Raw genomic sequence first — 23,689 nt, forward strand, 5'->3', positions numbered from 1 at the left:
TATATTATCGTATTCCTATTTATTTAAATGGGGGGGAAAATGATCCTATATCTGCACTCCTACTTTGAAGACCTAGGTCTGAAATTCTAGTTGATTAAGAGTTCCTCTGTTTAGAGGCGTGTCCAGTGTCAGAGGAAAATAAATTACTCATTTGGGAGAGAGAGAGAGCGCAGTTGATTTGGTCCTTGTTTATGTGGGGTGGAGGTTGGAAGGGAATTTATATGGGAATTGGAAAGTTGGTGTTTTATGAAATCAGTATGATGTTCATCGTTTAGTCATGAAATGTGTCCGTGTGTATTAGGCATCTGAGGCGTGCTCGTACATGTGCGCGCACACCATCTAGAGAGAAAGGTCACGGTGTGGGCGGTCGCAGAGCCACGAGGAGAGGGTACTTCAGGACATCCATCCACTCTGGATGCATCCCAACTGACACCCTATTCCTTATATAAAATCCTACTTTTGACCACAGCCCTATGGGCCCTGTGTGAAACGAGTGCACTATATAGGGAATAGGGTGCCATTTGGGACTCCGCCTCTGTCTCACCAAATAGGGATCCAGAACAGTGGTCTGGTCATTCTCACAGTAAAGGGGAAATGTGGTGGGTATTCTTTTTATGTCTAGTCAATTGTCTAGAATGTCCATGTGTTTCTGGGCTCATATTCACAAAGGAGGCAATTCAGACCTGAGTTACGCGAGCATAAATGGAACGTTATTGCATTTTTATGCACTTTTCTCTCTGTGCGTATTCTGACGTTGGGGGAAATGCCAGTGTCAGCAAGGTACACGTTTGGAGTGGAGATCAAAGAAATGGAGGTGTGTCTACAGATACGCCATATTCTGACCTAATAATTCCACCGCCTTTACACACGAGGAAACCATGAATAAGGTTGAGCAAACCTGCCGGTTCCAAGTGAAAAAAGTATCTAATTTATTTTTTTCAGATAGAAATAAGAGCATTCTCCATGAAATGTAATTTATAAATTGATATGATAAGAGCTACATTTTTTTAAATGTTACAGCCTGAATTTAAAATGGATTAAATTGAGATTTGTTGTCACTGGCTGACACACAATAGCTCATAATGTCAAAGTTAAATTATGTTTTTTCTAAATTTGAACAAATTAATTAAAAATGAAAAGCTGAAATGTCTTGCGTCAATACGTTTTCAACTCTTTGTTATGGCAAGCCTAAATTAGTTCAGTAGTAAAAATGTGCTTAACAAGTCACATAATAAGTTGCATAGACTCTGTGTGAAATAATAGTGTTTAACATGATTTTTGAATGACTACCTCATCTCTGTAACCCACAAATACAATTATTTGTAAACACAGATTTGACCATAAAGACCAGGAAGGTTTTCCAAAGCCTAGCAAAAAAGGGCACCTATTGGTAGATGGGTAAAAATGAAAAAAGCACACATTGAATAACCCTTTGAGCATGGTGAAGTTATTCATTACACTTTGGATGGTGTATCAATACACCCAATCACTACAAAGATACAGGCGTCCTTCCTAACTCAGTTGCTGGAGAAGAAGGAAACCACTCAGAGATTTCACCATGAGGCAAATGGTGACTTTAACACAGTTACAGAGTTTAATGGCTGTGATGGGAGAAAACTGAGGATGGATTAACAACATTGTAGTTACTCCACAATACTAACCTAAATGACAGAGTGAAGGCCTGTACAGAATACATATTTTCCAAAATATGCATCCTGTTCGCAACAAGGCACTAAAGTAGTACTGCACAAAATGTGGCAAGTGATACATTTTTTTGTCCTGAATACAAAGTGTTATGTTTTGGGCAAATCCAATACAACACATTACTGAGTACCACTCTCTGTATTTTCAAGCATAGTGGTGGCTGCATCATGTTATGGGTATGCTTGTAATGATTAAGGACTGGGGAGTTTTCAGGATAAAAAATAAATGGAATGGAGCTTAGCGCAGGAAAAATCCTAGAGGGAAACCTGGAAAATTAATTAACCTTTCAGCAGGACAATAACCTAAAACGCAAGGCCAAATCTACACTGGAGTTGCTTACCAACAGGATAGAGAATGTTCCTGAGTGGCCAAGTTACCGTTTTGACATAAATCTACTTGAAAATGTATGGCAATAACTGAAAATGGTTGCTAGCAATGATCAACAACCAATTTGACAGAGCTCGAAGAATTTTGACAAGAATAATGGGCAAATGTTGCACAATCCAGGTGTAGAAAGCTTTTAGAGACTTACCCAGAAAGACTCAGGGCTGTAATCACTTCCAAAGGTGCTTCTACAAAGTGTTGACTTAGAGGTGTGAATACTTATGTAAACGAGATATTTCTGTATATAATTTTCAATAAATTAGCAAACATTTCTAAAAAAATATGTTTTAACTTTGCCATTATGGGGTATTGTGTGTAGATGGGATTTTTTTAAAATCCATTTTGAATTCCGTCTGTAACACAACGGAATGTGGAATAAGTTAAGGGGTATGAACACGTTCTGAAGGGACTGTAGGTAAATGAGTAATCCGTTAGGATAAGGGGATTGTAAATGTAGGCTAAATGACAATTGTTTTAGACCTATTTTACCTTATGATCGAGGAGATGAATGTGAAACCAGTCACATGGCAGGAAACTGAAAAGTCGATCGACATGACTGTTTGGGCTATTTATGCCCCTTCCCCCACAGTGAAGTATGAAATGCTGTGCCATTATGCCGAATTTTAATTGTATGACCTTGTAACTTGCATGTCACGATCTATCACAAAGATGACGCTGGAGAGACGAAGCAGGTGCGGGGAGTAACATTTAATAAATCACGGACATGGAACGAGACAAACAGCTTAGCAAACAGAAAAACAATCAATGCAGAAGCAGGGAACAGAGCTGGGGAACTGACACATAGGGGAGGAAATGAACAGGTGATAATAGAGTCCAGGTGAGTCCAATAACGCTGATGCGCGTGACAAGGAAAGGCAGGTGTACGTGATGGATGGCAGGAGTGAGTGATGCAAGGCATTCTGGCGCCCTCAAGCGCCAGGGGGAGGGAAAGAGCGGGAGCAGACGTGACAGTACCCCCCCACTAGGGGCGCCACCCGGCGTCCCACCTGGGCAAACCGGCCGAGACATGGGCGCTGGGCAAGCCGGTTGAGGCGTGGAAGCCCGACGAACCGGCTGGAGCGTGAGAGCCTGTCGAGCCGGCTGAGGCATGGGAGCCTGACGATCCGGCTGAGTCCAGACGCCTGTCGATCCCGCTGAGGAAACCCGATGATCCGGTGGATTGTGACGTGGGATGGGAAGCCACCGAGCCAACCGAGGCAATGAAACCTCTCGAGCCAGCCAGGGCATGAAAGCTCGACGGGCTGGCTTAGGCACCCCCGGTTCCATCGGCGGCAGAATCCACCCCCGACGTCACCGACAAAACAAACAACAAACAAACAAAAAAAACTCCTGGACAGGCTGGGCAGACAAGAACTGACGATCCAGCTGAGGCCCGACGTGGGATGGGCGCCATCCGAGCCAACCGGGGCAAGGAAACCTCTCGAGCCTGCTAGGGCGTGGAAGCCCGACGAGCAGGCTAGGCACCCCCGGTTCCATCGGTGGTGACCCAGAGCCGATGCCACTATACCAACCAGAACGCCAGTACTCCCCGATGCTTCGTGTGATGGCTTCTGCATTCTGTCACGATCTATCACAAGGATGACGCTGGAGAGACGAAGCAGGTAAGGGGAGTAACATTTAATAAATCACGGACATGGAACGAGACATAAACAGCTTAGCAAACAGAAAAACAATCAATGCAGAAGTAGGGAACAGAGCTGGGGAACTGACACATATAGGGGAGGAAATGAACAGGTAATAAGAGAGTCCAGGTGAGTCCAATAACGCTGATGCGCGTGACAAGGAAAGGCAGGTGTACGTGATGGATGGCAGGAGTGAGTGATGCAAGGCATTCTGGCGCCCTCAAGCGCCAGGGGGAGGGAAGAGCGGGAGCAGACGTGACAAGTTGCTGGAGAAGAAGGAAACCACTCAGAGATTTCACCATGAGGCAAATGGTGACTTTAACACAGTTACAGAGTTTAATGGCTGTGATGGGAGAAAACTGAGGATGGATTAACAACATTGTAGTTACTCCACAATACTAACCTAAATGACAGAGTGAAGGCCTGTACAGAATACATATTTTCCAAAATATGCATCCTGTTCGCAACAAGGCACTAAAGTAGTACTGCACAAAATGTGGCAAGTGATACATTTTTTTGTCCTGAATACAAAGTGTTATGTTTGGGGCAAATCCAATACAACACATTACTGAGTACCACTCTCTGTATTTTCAAGCATAGTGGTGGCTGCATCATGTTATGGGTATGCTTGTAATGATTAAGGACTGGGGAGTTTTCAGGATAAAAAATAAATGGAATGGAGCTTAGCGCAGGAAAAATCCTAGTTGCTTACCAAGAGGATAGTGAATGTTCCTGTTTTACAGTTTTGACATAAATCTACTTGAAAATGTATGGCAATAACTGAAAATGGTTGCTAGCAATGATCAACAACCAATTTGACAGAGCTCGAAGAATTTTGACAAGAATAATGGGCAAATGTTGCACAATCCAGGTGTAGAAAGCTTTTAGAGACTTACCCAGAAAGACTCAGAGCTGTAATCACTTCCAAAGGTGCTTCTACAAAGTATTGACTTAGAGGTGTGAATACTTATGTAAACGAGATATTTCTGTATATAATTTTCAATAAATTAGCAAACATTTCTAAAAAAATATGTTTTAACTTTGCCATTATGGGGTATTGTGTGTAGATGGGATTTAAAAAAATAAAAATAAAAATTGAATTCTGGCTGTAACACAACGGAATGTGGAATAAGTTAAGGGGTATGAACACGTTCTGAAGGGACTGTAGGTAAATGAGTAATCCGTTAGGATAAGGGGATTGTAAATGTAGGCTAAATGACAATTGTTTTAGATCTATTTTACCTTATGATCGAGGAGATGAATGTGAAACCAGTCACATGGCAGGAAACTGAAAAGTTGATCGACATGACTGTTTGGGCTATTTATGCCCCTTCCCCCACAGTGAAGTATGAAATGCTGTGCCATTATGCAGAATTTTAATTGTATGACCTTGTAACTTGCAGGGATCAAATGTGGAGACCCAAGCCAAATTGGATGGCAAGGCAAAGAGCCACTCCAAATGCAACCCTTTGTGTTCTCTAGAATGTTCTAATCGAATGCCCCAACTTTGTCCTGTTTCTTTCAATTTGTAGGCCATAGCCTATGTCAACTATTGTTAGCCACTATCGGTAGCAACCGTAAGTCATAGCATGGTATATTTAACTGCCAATGTAGTGTTTGTTCCCTTCCCTACATTGGTATCATAACATTCCATTGTTTGATTTGGCCTACCTTTATTTATTTCCTCTGTTAACGCTGTTACATCATTTTGATTGTTGCTGAGGGTCAAGTAATAGTGGATAGTGTTTAATGAAGGACAAATACAAATTGTAGTAAAAAAAAAAAATTGGGACATGCAGAATTAGTAAATCATGATGGAGCTCAAACCGTTACTTAGAACTTGCTATCGCACAGTTCCATGATCGGCGAGGGCCCTGAGCAAGGCAGTTAACCCACCGTTCCCAGGGCGCCGAAGACGTGGATGTCGATTAAGGCAGCCCCCCCCGCACCTCTCTGATTCAGAGGGGTTGGGTTAAATGCGGAAGACACATTTCAGTTGAATGCATTCAGTTGTACAACTGACTAGGTATCCCCCTTTCCCTTTCCAATTAGGGTATATGTATTATATCATACTACGTTATACTATTCTCCATATTCTAATTATATTGTAGGTTAAACTACTTCCAACGCTAACATTGATGAACTTTAATGTGGCAACTTTCAGAATGAATCAAAACACCTTTTTTTTTTATACATGCGCAGAGGTTCTGTTTTTCCATGAAGTAGGATTCATGATTATTCCCCAAAAAACAAATTATGTCTAAAATCAAAGGGGTTTTATATCTACCCATGGGTTCTGAAACAGAGACAAATATGCAAATGCTTTCATGGCTATCTTTCTATATTCTGAACGCATTCTCTGTAGTCTACATTCAAGTCTTGTGCTGATCAAATTCAAATTAAGGGTACACCATATTTGCTTCAGAGAAATTAACAGAAAAAAACGAATTGGAACAAAAACTCCTAGATGAAATTGGTAGGCCACCCAGGGGATGTGTTTTCTGGGGTTGAAGTAAATGTATTCAGTGCGCACAAGGAAACCACACCCACAAACCTGGTTTTGCTCCTCCATAAGGTGAATCTGAATACCAACTACTGAGAAGTGCCTAGGAAAGGCGTGCGTAGTCTGAATCGGCCCCAAAGTGTCTCAGGGCTGATCTAGGATCAGTTTGACCTTTTAAATCATAATGAATAAGAGAGGGGGGACCTGATCCTTGGTCAGCGCTCCTACTTACGAGATGCTTTGCGATTACGTGTCTGGTCACGTTAAATGAGATTGTTTGTACTGTTTGTATCTCATTACAGGACCCCAGGTTCAATGCAGAGGTGGATCAGATTACAGGATACAAGACCCAGAGCATCCTGTGTATGCCTATCAAAAACCATAGAGAAGAGGTAAGACACAATTGACTGTGAAAGTAACCGCCCCTTCCTCTTTACTTCCTGTCATGTCCTGTGCGGTTTTGAATGGGCTTCAAGGGAGACTATGTGAATACTTCAGAAAGTATTCACACCCCTTGACTTATTCTACTTTTTTTTATGTTACGGCCTGAATATAAAATGGTTTAAATTGAGATTTGTTGTCACTGGCTTACACACAATGGCTCATAATGTCAAAGTGAAATTGTTTGAACAAATTAATTAAAAATGAAAACTTAATGTCTTGCGACAATACGTTTTCAACCCCTTTTGTTATGTCAAGGCTAAATTAGTTCAGGAGTAAAAATGTGCTTAACAAGTCACATAATAAGTTGCATGGACTCACGCTGTGTGCAATAATAGTGTTTAACATCATTTTTTAATGACTATCTCATCTCTGTACCCCACATATTATCTGTAAGGTCCCTCAGTCGAGCAGTGAATTTCAAACAGATTCAACCACAAAGACCAGGGAGGTTTTCCAATGCCTCGCAAAGAAGGGCATCTATTGGTAGCTGACATTGAATATCCCTTTGAGCATAGTGAAGTTATTAAATACACTTTGGATGGTGTATAAATACACCCAGTCACTGCAAAGATACATGCGTCCTTCCTAACTCAGTTGTTGGAGAGGAAGGAAACCGCTGAGGGATTTCACCATGAGGCCAATGATGACTTTAAAACATTTACAGAGTTTAATGGCTGTGATGGGAGAAAACTGAGGATGGATCAACAACATTTTAGTTACTCCACAATATTAACCTAATTGACAGAGTGAAAAGAAGGAAGCCCGTACAGAATACAAATATTCAAAAACATGCATCTTGTTTGCAACAAGGCACTAAAGTAATACTGCAAAAAATGTGGCAAAGCAATTACATTTTTGTCCTGAATACAAAATGTTATGTTTGGAGCAAATACAATACATCACATTACTGATTACCTTTCTCGATATTTTCAAGAATAGTGGTGGCTGCATTATGTCATGGGTATGCTTGAAATTGTTAAGGACTGGGGAGTTTTTCAGGATAAAAAATTTACTGAATGGAGCTTAGCACAGGCAAAATCCTAGAGGAAAAACTGGTTCAGTCTTTCCACCATACACTAGGAGATTAATTCACCTTTCAGTAGGACAATAACCTATAACACAAAGCCAAATCTACACTGGAGTTGCTCAGCAAGAAGACAGTGAATGTTCCTGAGTGGCTGAATTGCAGTTTTGACTTAAATATATGTTAAAATATATGGCAAACCCTGAAAATGGTTGTCTAGCACTGATCAACAACCAATTTGACAGAGCTTGAAGAATTTTGAAATTAATAATGTGTAACGACTTCCGCCGAAGTCGGCCCTTCTCCTTGTTCGGGTGGTGTTCGGCGGTCGACGTCACCGGCTTTCTAGTCACCACCGATCCATTTTTCAGTTTCGTTTTGTTTTGTCTGTATTACACACACCTGGTTTCAATTCCCCTATCATGTTCCCTATTTAACCCTCTGGCATACATTTCTGTTCTGTCCGTGATTGTTTGTTTAATTAGTGGTTGTTGTTGGTGCATGTGTGTTTGTTATATGAGGAATTTTTGCTTGTATTTTGAGTAAACGCCGTTGTTTTGCTCAACCCCTGTGTCCTGCGCTTGACTCCGCTACATCTCTGCACACACCTTTTCCAGGTGTGAAAAGCTCTTAGTCTTACCCAGAAAGACTCACAGCTGTAATCACTGCCAAAGGTGATTCTAACATTGACTCAGTGTTATTTTATCTTTTTTTAAATTCTTTTTTTTACAAATGTAAAAAAAAATCTTCCACTTTGACATTACAGAGTATTTTGTGTAAATCATTGACAAATATTGACAATTCAATCAATTTTAATCCCACTTTGTAACACAACAGAACGTGGAAAAAGTCAAGGGTTGTGAATGCTTTCTGAAGGCACTGTACCTCAGAGTTTACAATTGAGCAATCGTGGTCAGAGAGAAATAATTTCATTTTTTTTGCTCCTGTTCGTCTTTCTGTTTTCTACTCTTTGTAGTTGTGGCTCTGCGTTTTGATGGATGCTCTCCCTGCGTGTGTTTGATCTACTTCTCGCCTCTCTATTCGCCCTCTCTTTTCTTTCGTCTGCCAGGTGGTAGGAGTGGCTCAGGCCATCAACAAGAAGTGTGGAGAGAACGGTACTTTCACTGAACAGGATGAAAAGGTACTGGGGAGAAAGAGACTGGTGTTCAAAGCTCTCTTTCTCTGTAAATGCCATGCTCTGAATCAAGCTCATAGTCTTTGATTTCCCTGACAGGACTTCTCTGCCTACCTGGCCTTCTCCGGGATCGTCCTACACAATGCCCAGCTCTACGAGACGTCCCAGCTGGAAAACCGACGCAATCAGGTATGTTGCTGCGTGTGGATTTTTATGTTCTCAAAGTGTGTGTGAGTGTGTTTGTGTATGTGTGTGTACGTGCGTGCATATGTAACAAGCTCTCACGGTCTCACTGCAGAATTAGACGTTCATCCACATTCTCCAAACGTCAAATTTTGAAGTTGCTCCAAACGTCAAATTTCGAAGTGTTTTTGTTGCTCCTGCTGCACTGTATCGTTCCATTTCGCCAAACGTCAAATTTAGAAGTTAAATGTTAAGTTTAGGCACTCATTCCGAATGGTTACGGTAAGGGTTAAGGTTTGGGATAGAGTTATAATAATACAAATACAAAAACTGTGTCAATGACTGGGATCGAACACACAACTTTCTGATCCAGTCTTGGGATAACCCAAGCTTACTTCATGGTACTAGTGCTCACTATTGCCCCTAGTGGAAGCTAGCAAAATCCACGCCTACTTCATGGTCATAATGCTCACTATTGCCCCTAGTGGAAGCTAGCAAAACCCAAGCCTACTTCATGGTAATAGTGCTCACTATTGCCCCTAGTGGAATCTAGCAAAACCCAAGCCTACTTCATGGTAATAGTGCTCTCTATTGCCCCTAATGGAATCTAGCAAAACCCAAGTCTACTTCATGGTAATAGTGCTCTCTATTGTGGAAGGTTTTGACGGCATTTCTCGGCGTCCTCAGGAGATGGCTAGACATACAATTTCTGGAACAATCTCCCTGGCATATGCGTAGGTGTGTGTGGGTGGGTGTTACCATGCTTTCTTGTGAGTGTGTGTTCATGTGTTTGTGTATGAGTGTGTGTTCATGTTTTTGTGTTTGTGTATGAGTATGTGGGTGTGTGTTCATGCTGTCATATGTTTGTGTGTGTTAATGGTTTACTGTGTCTGTCTCCCCCAGGTGCTGTTGGACTTGGCCAGTCTGATCTTTGAGGAGCAGCAGTCTCTCGAGGTGTTACTGAGGAAGATAGCAGGCACCATCCTCTCCTTTATGCAGGCCCAGGGCTGCACTGTCTTCATAGCCGATGGAGACTCTATGGTGGGTTCACACGTGCGCACACACACACACACACACACACACACGCACGCTTGCCAGGGCAGTACACAGAACTTTCAGGAGGCGGGTGCTCAAAATGGAAAAAGGGCACCCACTGGTGAAATGATGACTTTCATAATTCATAACATACTACCTGCTTCTGTAGCGAAGATTTGACCATTCTTGATCATAGGCCTATTTATGTCTCTAACAGCACTCATCACAAATTGTAAGCAAGCTATACAGTGCCTCCTAAAGACATGATTGACATCGGGAAAAGGGGGTGGGCTATCAGCTGATCAACGATGTTAAACCTGCTAGTTAATATTTCGATTGCGATTTATCTCCAAATGCTCTTAAATATTAACGTAATAATATAATATTCATAATCTTCTCATGATATATGGCTGGCTAGTTGCTTGTGTGGCTATTTTAGTATATGATGGTTAGTTCGAGTCTAGACTACCTGTGTTGCTGCTGCTCTGATGTACAACTCCCGACTGAAGAAGGGATGGATTCGGAGGGTCGGTGATTCTATGCCTTTCTGCCTCTCTCTGATGCACGTATCAGCCAACCAGACCGATAATTGATGATGCACATCAAGTGGTATCAAGTGTTAATAAAATGTTATGCTGCTGTGACAGTACTGTGGATATTTAGGGAGCTTGCTACACACACTCGACCAGTGACCACATCTCAAGCCATACATGTTTGGATACCGGGCGCATGCAATCTCCGTACAGGGCAGTCTCCGTACAGGGCAGTCTCCGTACAGGGCAGTCTCTGTACAGGGCGGTCTCCGTACAGGGCGGTCTCCGTACAGGGCGGTCTCCGTACAGGGCGGTCTCCGTACAGGGCTTCCTCTGTACAGGGCAGTCTCCGTACAGGGCAGTCTCCATACAGGGCAGTCTCCATACAGGGCAGTCTCCATACAGGGCTTCCTCTGTACAGGGCAGTCTCCATACAGGGCAGTCTACGTACAGGGCAGACTGAGAAAAAGGCACAACTGGGTGCATGATGCAAGCTCCGGACAGGGCAGACCAACGAACGGTGTAGGGGTGGCGAACTTGACGACGTCACAACGACATAAGGGCACTGGGTTCAGAACAACGATGACAAAAAAACGGAAGAAAACATTTTTAATTCCACCACCCAAAAGGATACTTGGTGAGTGGAAAGGCAAAGGGACAGGAGCTCGGGCACAGGTCGACCCCTATCTGTGCATGTGCCTGATGCTTGTGCGTGCACGCGCACAGGTGCGCACACCCGAATGCACACGTGCACACACACACACACACATGCTTGCACGTGTGCACACATTCAAAGAGATAAAAGAGAGAATGAATAGAGGTGTCACAGAATGACAGAAAGAGAGAAATAAGGGGATGAATGCTTTGATTGACACCGGGTAGGCGGAGAGGGCAGCACAGTCCACCTTGTTGACAGTTTCACGGTGAGCGAGAGAACAATTATAAAAGAGAAAGAAAGACAGGAATGATAAAAGAGAAAATGGAGGAGATTGTATTGACAGGGAATAGACACGTCTCAGTGTGGAGAGAATAACTACAGGACTTCCACGGTATTCTATAGAGACCCATTCTATTCTGTATTCATCTTGTGTAGCTCCAGCCTTGAATACCTTTGAGGTTTTCTATTCAGACAGCCCATTGACACACAGCAATTTTCAATATCGTTGGTATGAATGATGATGCTTAATAAAGGGAGAGTTCAAAATAATTCCCATTCATTTGGGGATCAAGGTCTATGGATTTCCCCTAGGCCTACGCTATTGAATTTTCAATACAGACTGCATGGAATTTGGACTGAGCTCGGCCACTTTTGTACGAAAACATTGAACAAATGTATATTTCGGGTTCAACTATCCCTGGCAGCATCCATTGAGAGGCCCTCAGCATTTAGCCGAGTACTTGCGATGCAATCAGCGTTAACAATTGAAGGCTGTTTTGTTCCCTTGTTAGTGGAGGAAATATGAAATGCCATTGTAATAGAGAAAAATGAATGGCTGCATTGAGCCCAGTCCACTAGACAATGAGAAACATTATTCTAGAAGTGCTTGTGTGTGTTCATTCTGCCTCCTATGATTATGAGAGAAACAGAACTGAATGGGACTTGTCTTGTCTGTCTTGTCTCTTGTCTTGTCTGTCTTGTCTTGTCTGTTCAGATCTAAACTGCAACTAGTACATAGAGAAATGTGACTGCTGGTGGCTATGGAAACTAGTACATAGAGAAATGTGACTGTTGATGGCTATGGAAACTAGTACATAGAGAAATGTGACTGCTGGTGGCTATGGAAACTAGTACATAGAGAAATGTGACTGTTGATGGCTATGGAAACTAGTACATAGAGAAATGTGACTGCTGGTGGCTATGGAAACTAGTACATAGAGAAATGTGACTGTTGATGGCTATGGAAACTAGTACATAGAGAAATGTGACTGCTGGTGGCTATGGAAACTAGTACATAGAGAAATGGGACTGCTGGTGACTATGGAAACTAGTACATAGAGAAATGTGACTGTTGATGGCTATGGAAACTAGTACATAGAGAAATGTGACTGCTGGTGACTATGGAAACTAGTACAGAGAAATGTGACTGCTGGTGGCTATGGAAACTAGTACATAGAGAAATGTGACTGCTGGTGGCTATGGAAACTAGTACATAGAGAAATGTGACTGCTGGTGGCTATGGAAACTAGTACATAGAGAAATGTGACTGCTGGTGGCTATGGAAACTAGTACATAGAGAAATGTGACTGCTGGTGGCTATGGAAACTAGTACATAGAGAAATGGGACTGCTGGTGACTATGGAAACTAGTACAGAGAAATGTGACTGCTGGTGGCTATGGAAACTAGTACATAGAGAAATGTGACTGCTGGTGGCTATGGAAACTAGTACATAGAGAAATGTGACTGCTGGTGGCTATGGAAACTAGTACATAGAGAAATGTGACTGCTGGTGGCTATGGAAACTAGTACATAGAGAAATGTGACTGCTGGTGGCTATGGAAACTAGTACATAGAGAAATGTGACTGCTGGTGACTATGGAAACTAGTACATAGAGAAATGTGACTGCTGGTGGCTATGGAAAGTTACTGTACCACTATCTGCCTGTCTTGCTCTACCCTACCCTCTACCCTATTACACAAACACAACAATGAACATACACACACATGCACACACACTTACACGCATGCAAGCACACACACCCACACACACACAGGGTGGTAAAAAGGACATCCATCCACCAGCACCTCTTTGCTCTGAAGAAGCCCAGTGTTGGGTGTCTGTAGCTGGGTGGGAGAGAGGAGAGCATCTACCTGGACTTATATTGACCCTACTGTCTTTGAGAACAGATCCACAGGTAGAGACACAGCCTCACTCACCCCCTTATTTATCCCTGCCAAGCAGCCAATCACAATGCTTTATGAGAAGCACACATGCACATAAACGCGTGCGCACCAACATAACACAAGCCAACATTCGCACCCACCCATAGCTTGCGCAAACACGCGCACACACACACACACACAGTTCCCACAACTCCCCACTCCCACTTCACCTTTCTAACACACACACACACTCTCCCTTTCCCTCCACTTCCACCGCCCCCCCCCCCCCTTCCCCACGCTCACTAAATTGGAATATGGACTTTCAGCTACGACGAGGAGTGTGATTTATTGCAGTGAGCAAGGCGGAGAGGAGATCTCCATTCTCTTCTCTTAGGATGTGTTCGCATGTTTTCTGTGAGGGAGAAAGGACAGAGTTCACCGGAGGGAGCTTGAAGCTTTTCTGTCCAAGGCGGGATGTCTTTTGGCCCGAAATGAGTCAACTTCACAATCAACAGGGGAGAGATGGGGACTTTTTCAATGCCACTGAAACAAGAGTGGCCCTCTGGTAAAAGTTCATCAATCTCGCTGCGCCTACTCTGTTTGTTTTGTGTGTGTGTGTGTGTGTGTGTACGCATACACATGTTTGTGCTGTAGACATGTGTTTGGGTGCAAGTGAGACAAACAACTGCAACTCCACAGCACGCCGTGGCCAAGGCGCTAACGCCATAATATTTACCCAGCAAACGAGCAGCAATCCTCTGAGCCATTAATCTTCCACAGTAGTAAGAAGCAGAACTACTCTTAATTACTGTTCGAGTAACATTTCACAGGCAGCTGTCGTTGTTATTGATAACTGACAAAGATATGAGTTGGTGATCAAAAACAGACACACTTCCTAAGTCCATGTACTATATTTTGGCTATAATGCTTATGTCCATAAACAGTCAGTATTAATAGCATACACAACACGTATCATCCTTCAGTTGTTATTTGGTTATATGAGGGTTGTCTTATCTAAACAAGCCCAGAAAGGACACTGTGTCACGAACGTCATAATCCTCCTCGTCTGAAGAGGAGTAAGGATCGGACCAAAGCGCAGCGTGGTTTGAATACATTCTTCTGTTTAATAAAGAAGAAACGAAGAACACTTGACAAACTTACAAACAACAAAACGAACGTGACGCTATAAAACGAAAGTGCAGACACAAGCAACCAACGTATAGACATAGACAATAACCCACAACCCACAATACAAAACAGGCTACCTAAATATGGTTCCCAATCAGAGACAATGAATGACAGCTGCCTCTGATTGAGAACCATATCAGGCCAAACTAGAAAACCCCACATAGAAACAGACAACATAGATAATACCCACCCAACTCACGCCCTGACCAACAAAATAAAGACAAAACAAAGTAAATAAGGTCAGACTCCGGCCGCAAAACCTGAACCTATAGGGGAGGGTCTGGGTGGGCATCTGTCCGTGGTGGCGGCTCTGGCGCTGGACGTGGCCCCCACTCCACCATAGTCAATCCCCGCTTCCGTGGCCTCATAGGAACGGCGACCCTCCTAAATGACCCCACTGGACTGAGGGGCGCCTCTGGACTGAGGGGCAGCTCCGGACTGAGGGGCAGCTCCGGACTGAGGGGCAGCTCCGGACTGAGGGGTAGCTCATGACTGAGGGGTAGCTCATGACTGAAAGGCAGCTCATGACTGAGGGGCAGCTCATGACTGAGGGGCAGCTCATGACTGAGGGGTAGCTCATGACTGAGGGGTAGCTCATGACTGAGGGGTAGCTCATGACTGAGGGGTAGCTCATGACTGAGGGGTTGCTCATGACTGAAGGGTAGCTCATGACTGAAGGGCAGCTCATGACTGAAGGGCAGCTCATGACTGAAGGGCAGCTCATGACTGAGAGGTAGCTCATGACTGAAGAGCAGCTCATGACTGACGGGCGACTCTGGCGGCTCCTGACTGGCGGGCGGCTCTGGCGGCTTAGGACAGACGGGCGGCTCTGACGGCTCAGGACAGACGGGCGGCTCAGGCGGCGCTGGACAGACGGGCAGCTCAGGCGGCGCTGGACAGACGGGCAGCTCAGGCGGCGCTGGACAGACGGGCAGCTCAGGCGGCGCTGGACAGACGGGCAGCTCAGGCGGCGCTGGTCAGACGGGCAGCTCAAGCCTGCTGAGGCGCACAGTAGGCCTGGTGCGGGGTGCCGGAACTGGTGGTACCGGGCTGGGGACACGCACCTCAAGGCTAGTGCGGGGAGCAGGAACAGGGCATACTGGACCCTGGAGGCGCACATTAGGCCTGGTGCGTGGTGCCGGAACTGGTGGTACCGGACTAGGAACACGCACCACTGGGTGAGTGCGGGGAGCAGGAACAGGGCGTACAGGGCTCTGGAGATGCACAGGAGGCTTGGTGCGTGGTGCCGGAACTGGTGGTACCGGGCTGGGGACACGCACCTCAAGGCTAGTGCGGGGAGCAGGCACAGGGCACACTGGACCCTGGAAGCGCACAGTAGGCCTGGTGCGTGGTGCCGGAACTGGTGGTACCGGACTGGGGACACGCACCACTGGGCGAGTGCGGGGAGGAGGAACAGGGCGTACTGGACTCTGGAGACGCACAGGAAGCCTGGTGCGTGGTGTTGGCACTGGTGGTACTGGGCTGGTGCGAGGGGCTGCCACAGGCGGACTGGTGCGTGGAGAAGGCACTGGATAGACCGGACCGTGGAGGCGCACTACAGGTCTCGAGCACCGAGCCTGCCCAACCCTACCTGGCTGAATACTCCCCGTGGCCATGCCAGTGCGGCGAGGTGGAATCAGCCGCACTGGGCTATGAACACGTATGGGAGACACCACTATACGTAGGGCTGGTGCCATGTAACCCGGCCCAAGGAGACGCGGTGGTGACCAGATGCGTAGAGCCGGTTTCATGGCACCTGGCTCGATGCCCACCCTAGCCCGGCCGATACGAGGTGCTGGAATGTACCGCACCGGGCTATGCACACGCACCGGGGACACCGTGCGTATCTCTGCATAACACGGTGCCTGCCCGGTCGCTCTCTCTCCACGGTAAGCACGGGGAGTTGGCTCAGGTCTCCTACCTGGCTTAACACCACTCCCCGTGTGCCACCCCCCAAGAAATGTTTGGGGCTTCCTCTCTGGCTTCCAGCCGCGCTTCCGTGCAGCCTCCTCATACCACCGCCTCTCCGCTTTTGCTGCCTCCTGCTCCTGCCCGTTACCACGCTGCTTGGTCCTATTTTGGTGGGTTATTCTGTCACGAACGTCATAATCCTCCTCGTCTGAAGAGGAGTAAGGATCGGACCAAAGCGCAGCGTGGTTTGAATACATTCTTCTGTTTAATAAAGAAGAAACGAAGAACACTTGACAAACTTACAAAACAACAAACGAACGTGACGCTATAAAACGAAAGTGCAGACACAAGCAACCAACGTATAGACATAGACAATAACCCACAACCCACAATACAAAACAGGCTACCTAAATATGGTTCCCAATCAGAGACAATGAATGACAGAATGACCCACATAGAAACAGACAACATAGATAATACCCACCCAACTCACGCCCTGACCAACAAAATAAAGACAAAACAAAGTAAATAAGGTCAGAAACGTGACACACTGACCCAAGCCTTCCGGGAGGATGGTACAGTAGATAAGCTTTTTGCTGGTCAAAGATTAGAGCTTGGGCCATAAAGGTTGTTTTGTCACTGTAGCTTCATTAGTACTGCAGCAACTGGCCCAAAAAACTGGCCCAAATAGGGAGCCAGCTGGTTTTCGCTCTCTCTCTCTCTCAAATTGGAAGGGAGTGGCTGCACAGTAACATGCTACATATGACATCAGAGCTCAGGGTCTCCGCTTCACAGCTATGTATGGGTTTTGAATGACAGCTGTTCTGAACTTGAGCACCGCACGCAACACGGAGTTGCCCCCACCCCTCCTTCTAATTGGGCTCTATGTATTTCGAATGATGAGACGTTGAGGATTATAATAAATGCAGCTTTGATGTCATACAAGCAAGTCAAACACCCGTGAGTCCAAATGTGCACTTCACATTCCCATATCCTAAAACTTGTGTCATATACAGTGTCAACGTTTATGATCACTATCTTTGATGTACAGTTACAAGATGGCATGGTTTCATACCCTGGGTTGTTCTGAACAGAATGAGTGGGGGCTGGGAAGAGTGGGGGCTGATATCCCAGGGAGCACTCAAAATGCGAGAGACCAGTGGCTAAGCAAGGGAGGGTGTTGCGGGCATACTCTACCCACACGAGCTGCTGGCTCAAGGTGGTGGGATTGGTGGAGACCAGGCAGCGATGAGTCATCTCCAGGTCCTGATTTGCTCGCTCCAACTGGCCGTTAGACTGGGGGTGGAACCCAGAGGACAGGCTGGCCGACAACCCAATGAGCGTGCAGAACGCCTTCCAGAACTGGGACGAGAACTGAGGACCCTGGTCGTAGACCATGTCCACCGGAAGTCCATGGATCTGGAAGAGGTGCTGCACCATGAGCTGGGCCGTCTCCTTGGCTGAGGGCAGCTTGGGGAGAGGGATGAAGTGGGCGGCTTTGGAAAACCGGTCCACCATGGTAGGGATAACTGTGTTGCAATCAGACGGGGGGAGACCAGTGACGAAGTCCAGGGTCATATGTGACCAGGCATGGTGAGGGACGGGAAGTGGTTGAAGGAGGCCAGCCGCAGCTTGCCGGGGAGTCTTATTCTGGGCACACACGGTGCAGGCGGCGACGATCGCAGTGATGTCAGGAACCAAGGTGAGCCACCAAAAACGTTGTTGTACAAAGGCCAGGGTCCGACGGGAGCCAGGATGGCAGGCCAGTCGAGAGGAATGTGCCCATTCCCGAATCGAGGAACGGGCAGAGTCCGGGACAAACATCTGGTCTCACGGACCCGGTTCTCTATACCCCAGATGAGTGCAGCCGCGAGACAAGAGGTAGGGAGGATGGTCTTGGGGTCCGATGGTGTAGCAGTGTGGCATTAGAGGCGTGACAGCACATCCGGCTTCACATTCTTGGACCCCGGGCGGTAGGAGATGGTGAAATTAAATCGGGTGAATAGCAGGGCCCACCGAGCTTGCCTGGAGTTGAATTGCTTGGTGGTGTGGAGATATTCCAGGTTCTTGTGATCTGTTCATACTATGAATGGGTGTTCCGCCCCTTCTAACCAGTGCCTACACTCCTCCAACGAGGAAAGTGCAAGGCTGCAGCTTTTGGTCTTGGGCCAAACGCTGGGACCTCCACCACAAACTGCCAGGATGGATCTGGATGGATTAGGATGGGGGCGGTAGTGAATTGGTGTTTGAGGTCCAAGAACGCCTGGTCTGCAGCTGGAGACCACGTAAACGGGACCTTGGGAGAGGTGAGTGCTGACAGGCGGGGAGCACGGGTGCTGTAGCCCCAGATGAACCGGCGATAGAAATTGGCAAACCCCAGGAAGCGTTGCAGCTGCACTCTGGAGGTGGGTTGCGGCCAATCCACCACCGCTCACACCTTTTCAGGATCCATCTGGATGTTGCCTGCAACTATGATATACCCCAGGAAGGAGATGGTGGAGCGATGGAATTTGCATTTTTCCCTTTGACTTACAGCTGGTTCTCCAGATGAAGCTGGAGGACTTGTCTGACATGGAGGACATGTTCTTTAGCCGAGTGGGAAAACACAAGGATGTCATCAATGTAGACAAATACGAACCGGTTCAACATGTCCTGGAGAATGTCATTTACCATGGCCTGGAACACAGCAGGAGCGTTGGTCAGTCCGAACGGCATCACCAGGTATTCATAGTGCCCGCTAGCTGTGTTAAAGGTGGTCTTCCACTCATCCCCTTCCCGGATCCGTACCAGATGGTAGGCGTTCCGGAGGTCCAACTCGGAGAAGATGGTAGCCCCCTGAAGAGGCTCGAAAGCCGAGGCGATGAGTGGAAGTGGATAACGGTTTTTAATCGTGATGTCATTCAGGCCCCGGTAGTCGATACACGGACGCAGGGTTTTGTCCACAAAGAAGAAACCTGCTCCGGCGGGGGAGGCAGAAGGACAGATACCCCTTGCAGCCAGGGAGTCCTCAATATACATCTCCATTGCCTTGGTCTCCGGACCTGACAGGGAATAAAGCTGCCCCCGGGTCATTGTATTGCCCGGGAGAATGGCGCAGTCAATGGGCCAATGCGGAGGAAGCGTGGTGGCACGGGCCTTGCTAAAAATCTCCCAGAGGTCCTGCTACCCTGTGGGAATGACGGAGAGGTCCAGGGCTTTTCCCAAGCCCGCAGGCAGCGACAACTTCAGGCAACGCCCATGGCAAAACGGGCTCCAACCCAGGATAGAACCAGTAGCCTAGTCAATCAGGGGATTGTGCCTCTGGAGCCAGGAAAACCCCAAAACTACGGGTGCATGAGGGGATTCGATTGGCAGGAACTGAATTTCCCGTAGCTCCACAATACAGACAGCTCTAGGTGTTACGTCTGCGTAAGCTCTCAGCAGGAGACAATCTAGCCCTTCCCAGTTGTATGGGCTCCGGAGGAGACGATTCGACAGCCCTCGATGAACTCCGAGAGACTTCGGCCGACATCGGATCCACTCGGAAATGTGGGCTTCGGGGATTTACGGGTTTCCTCTGAGGCGAGGTGTAAATCGAGGACGACCGTCGGCGACAGGGAACAGACTCCCTCTCCCTCCTACGTTCCCGTAGCCGTCCATCGATCTGGATGGTCAATGCTATGAGGGAGTTGTGGTCCAGTGGCAGCTCCAGGGCTGTGAGCTCGTCTTTAATCACATCCGACAACCCATGAAGGAACACATCGAACAGGGCTTCTGGGTTCCAGGCACTCTCACCCGCCAACGTGCGAAAACCCACCGTGTAGTCTGCCACACTACGAGCCGCCTTGCTCCCGGACAACGGAAAATCTAACATTTTCTGTACCTCCGCCACGAACTCCTCCAATCTGAGGCAAACGGTGGATTGTTGCTCCCACACCGCCATAGCCCAGGCAAGAGCCCTCCCGGACATCAGGGTTTATAACGTACGCTATCCTCGAGCGATCCCAGGGAATTTAAGAGGGCTGCAGCTCAAAAATGAGAGAACACTGGGAGAGAAATGCCCGGCAGGATCCGCGATCTCCAGCGTAGCGCTCCGGAGGAGGTAAATGTGGTTCTTGGGAAGCCGGTGTAGATTGGTGAGAAACATCACTGATAGTGGGGTAATTGACAGTCTGGGGGGTTACTGTAGTGTCGGGCTGACTCACAGACAATCTGCGGAATTGCTCCAGCAATGTGTTGAAGTCATGTCTGGAATCATTCCATAAGACCTTGAAGTAACTCCTCGTGTCTTCCGATGGTGGCTCCCTGGGAGGAGACGGCATTGCGGAGCTGGTCCGAGTCTGTTGGGTCAGTCATAGCCAGTTCGTACTATCACGACTCAGGATATGACTCCGATGCAGACACGGGAGGCGGATAGTACAGTTCTCAGAAGATTTATTCGAAACACAGGGCAGGCAAAGGGCAGGTTGAGGGCAGGCAGAGGTTCGTGATGAGGTCAAAGTCAGGCAGGTACAGGACGGCGGGCAGGCTCGGGGTCTGGGCAGGCAGAATGGTCAAAAGCGGGAAAAACTAGGAAACAGAACTAGAGAAACAGGAAGGCGGGGAAAGAACGCTGGTAAGACCTAACAAGACAAGACGAACTGGCAACAGACAAACAGAGACCACAGGTATAAATACACAGGGGATAATGGGAAGATGGGCGACACCTGGAGGGGGTTGGAGACATACACAAAGACAGGTGAAACATAAACTCCTTTTTATGGGCATCAAAATTACGATCTGTTTCTCTGAATTGCCCTGTGAAAGCCTAACACTATAAGATCATTTTGGCAATAGAACAAGCTTCAAATGATGCCCACATGACTCAGATTTCGAGTTATAAATGGCCCATTTTTGGATTGCGTAAACACAAACATGTTCAGGTTACTGAATGTATCCAGAGTATTCTTTTCAGATTTCGTTATCAACAAATGAGGCGAAAAGTACAGTAAATGTAAAATGCACATACAGTGTATTGTAATGTTAAAATTCAGTCTTGTGTCAGGTGAACTATTATGTCCTCAAATGTTGGTACATTTTTATTATGCATGCATATGTTTTTCATATTTCTTCTGTAAGAAATACATTTCAATTTAGCCTTATCCGTATAGGCCATTTCCCATTAGTGTAAAGGGTTAAAGTAACACTTTAACACTCATTTATACTAACAACGAAGGGATGAATTTACCAAGAATTTCCATGAATAATATATGGATTTTTTCACCGAGCTATACATTTTCTAGAAATATGAGTTTGTAAGCTTTTAGTGTCTATCTGTATGACAAGCCCATATGCTTATGTCAATGTAAAGGTTTGCACAAACTCAACAAAGACATACAATGTCCCTCTGTGTAAACTCCAGCAAATGACAAAGCTAGCCTGAAACAAGCATCCGAATCGTTTGCCAAGTCAGAGCTCCGAAACCTCATTAACTAAGTTCTGTGACTTGTCTAGGGAAGTTGTTAACATTATCCACTGAGCCCCTAGAAGTGGCGACGCCAGGGTGGTTTTATGTGATATCTGATACGGTCCGACATGTGCTTCACCCAACGGGAGGTCAGCATACTCTCCTCTTAAAAAAAGATACATCTCAGTGTTCTTTTGGGTCGCACACTGACTTGAATCCAACCGAGAGCTGTATCGGATGTGGTATGTATAACCAACCAGGCCAGATAAGGCGACTGGGTTTCGTCTGCCTGACATGGACCTTTATAAACAACCTGGATTAGTTATTACGCCAAACAATTAGAGACATTTTTTATTTATACTGAACAGAAATATAAACGCTGGTCCCACATCCCATGTTTCATGAGCTGAAATGAAAGATCCCAGTTCATTTTACATACGCACAAAAAGCTTATTTCTCTAAACTTTTGTCCACAAAATTGTTCACATCTCTGTTAGTGTGCATTTTATCCTTTGTCAAGATAATCCATCCACCTGACAGGTGTGACATATCAAGAAGCTGATTAAACAGCAGGATCATTACACAGGTGCACCTTGTGCTGGGGACAATAAAAGGCCACTCTAAAATGTGCAGTTCTGTCACACAACACAATGCCACAGATGTCTCAAGTTTTGAGGGAGCTTGCAATTGGCATGCTGACTGCAGGAATGTCCACCAGAGCTGTTGCCAGAGAATTGAATGTTCATTTCTCAACCATAAGCCCCTCCAACGTCATTTGACAGAATTGGCTCCTCCCAGGCCCACCTATGGCTGCACCCCTGCCCAGTCATGTGAAATCCATATATTAGGGCCTAATGAATTTATTTCAATTGACTGATTTCCTTATATGAACAGTAACTCAGTAAAATCTTTGAAATTGTTGCGTGTTGCGTTTATGTTTTTGTTCAGTATATTAGGATCCCCATTAGCCGACACCAATGGCGACAGCTAGTCTTACTGGGGTCCGACACATAGCGAAAAATACCTTACAGACAAAGTACTTTACAATTGACATACATTTAAAAACATTAGCATGTAGTGTGCATCTGTGTGCATGACATGTCTCGTTAAACGTCCCCTGTGTTGTTGCTATAAAAATCGACCCGAACACTCTGCTGACACACACAACCGTTAAAAAGTTTGGGGTCACTTAGAAATGTCCTTGTTTTTGAAAGAAAAGCACATTTTTTGTGTATTAAAATAACATCAAATTACGTTGACTGACGTTGAAACACCAGTCTCAACACCAACAGTGAAGAGGCGACTCCGGGATGCTGGCCTTCTAGGCAGAGTTACAAAGAAAAAGCCCTATCTCAGACTGGCCAATAAAAATAAAAGATTAAGATGGGCAAAAGAACACAGACGCTGGACAGAGGAACTCTGCCTAGAAGGCCAGCATCCCGGAGTCGCCTCTTCACTGTTTACGTTGAGACTGGTTTTTTGCGGATACTATTTAATGAAGCTTTCAGTTGAGGACTTTTAGCCGTCTGTTTCTCAAACTAGACACTCTTTTGTACTTGTCCTCTTGCTCAGTTGTGCACCGGGGCCTCCCACTTCTCTTTCTATTCTGGTTAGAACCAGTTTGCACTGTTCTGTGAAGGGAGTAGTACACAGCGTTGTACCAGATCTTCAGTTTCTTTGCAATTTCTCACATGGAATAGCCTTCATTTCTCAGAACAAGAATAGACTGACGAGTTTCAGAAGAAAGGTCTTTGT

At 46.0% G+C, this 23,689-nt stretch overlaps 1 protein-coding gene across 4 annotated transcripts in view; it reads left to right on the forward strand.

Moving 5' to 3' along the window:
* LOC139561076 (cGMP-specific 3',5'-cyclic phosphodiesterase-like) overlaps positions 1–23,689 on the forward strand; it is a 95,083-nt gene that overhangs the window by 41,546 nt on the left and 29,848 nt on the right. For 3 of the 4 annotated variants that reach the window (XM_071377913.1, XM_071377910.1, XM_071377911.1), the window contains exons 4-7: positions 6,537–6,626; positions 8,772–8,843; positions 8,937–9,026; positions 9,924–10,061. In XM_071377913.1, coding sequence (XP_071234014.1) covers positions 6,537–6,626; positions 8,772–8,843; positions 8,937–9,026; positions 9,924–10,061 — 390 coding nt within the window. The remainder of the gene's footprint in view (positions 1–6,536; positions 6,627–8,771; positions 8,844–8,936; positions 9,027–9,923; positions 10,062–23,689) is intronic. The other variant, XM_071377912.1, reaches the window with a different exon arrangement.

Source organism: Salvelinus alpinus, chromosome 31, assembly GCF_045679555.1.
Source record: "Salvelinus alpinus chromosome 31, SLU_Salpinus.1, whole genome shotgun sequence".
Lineage (NCBI taxonomy): Eukaryota > Metazoa > Chordata > Actinopteri > Salmoniformes > Salmonidae > Salvelinus > Salvelinus alpinus.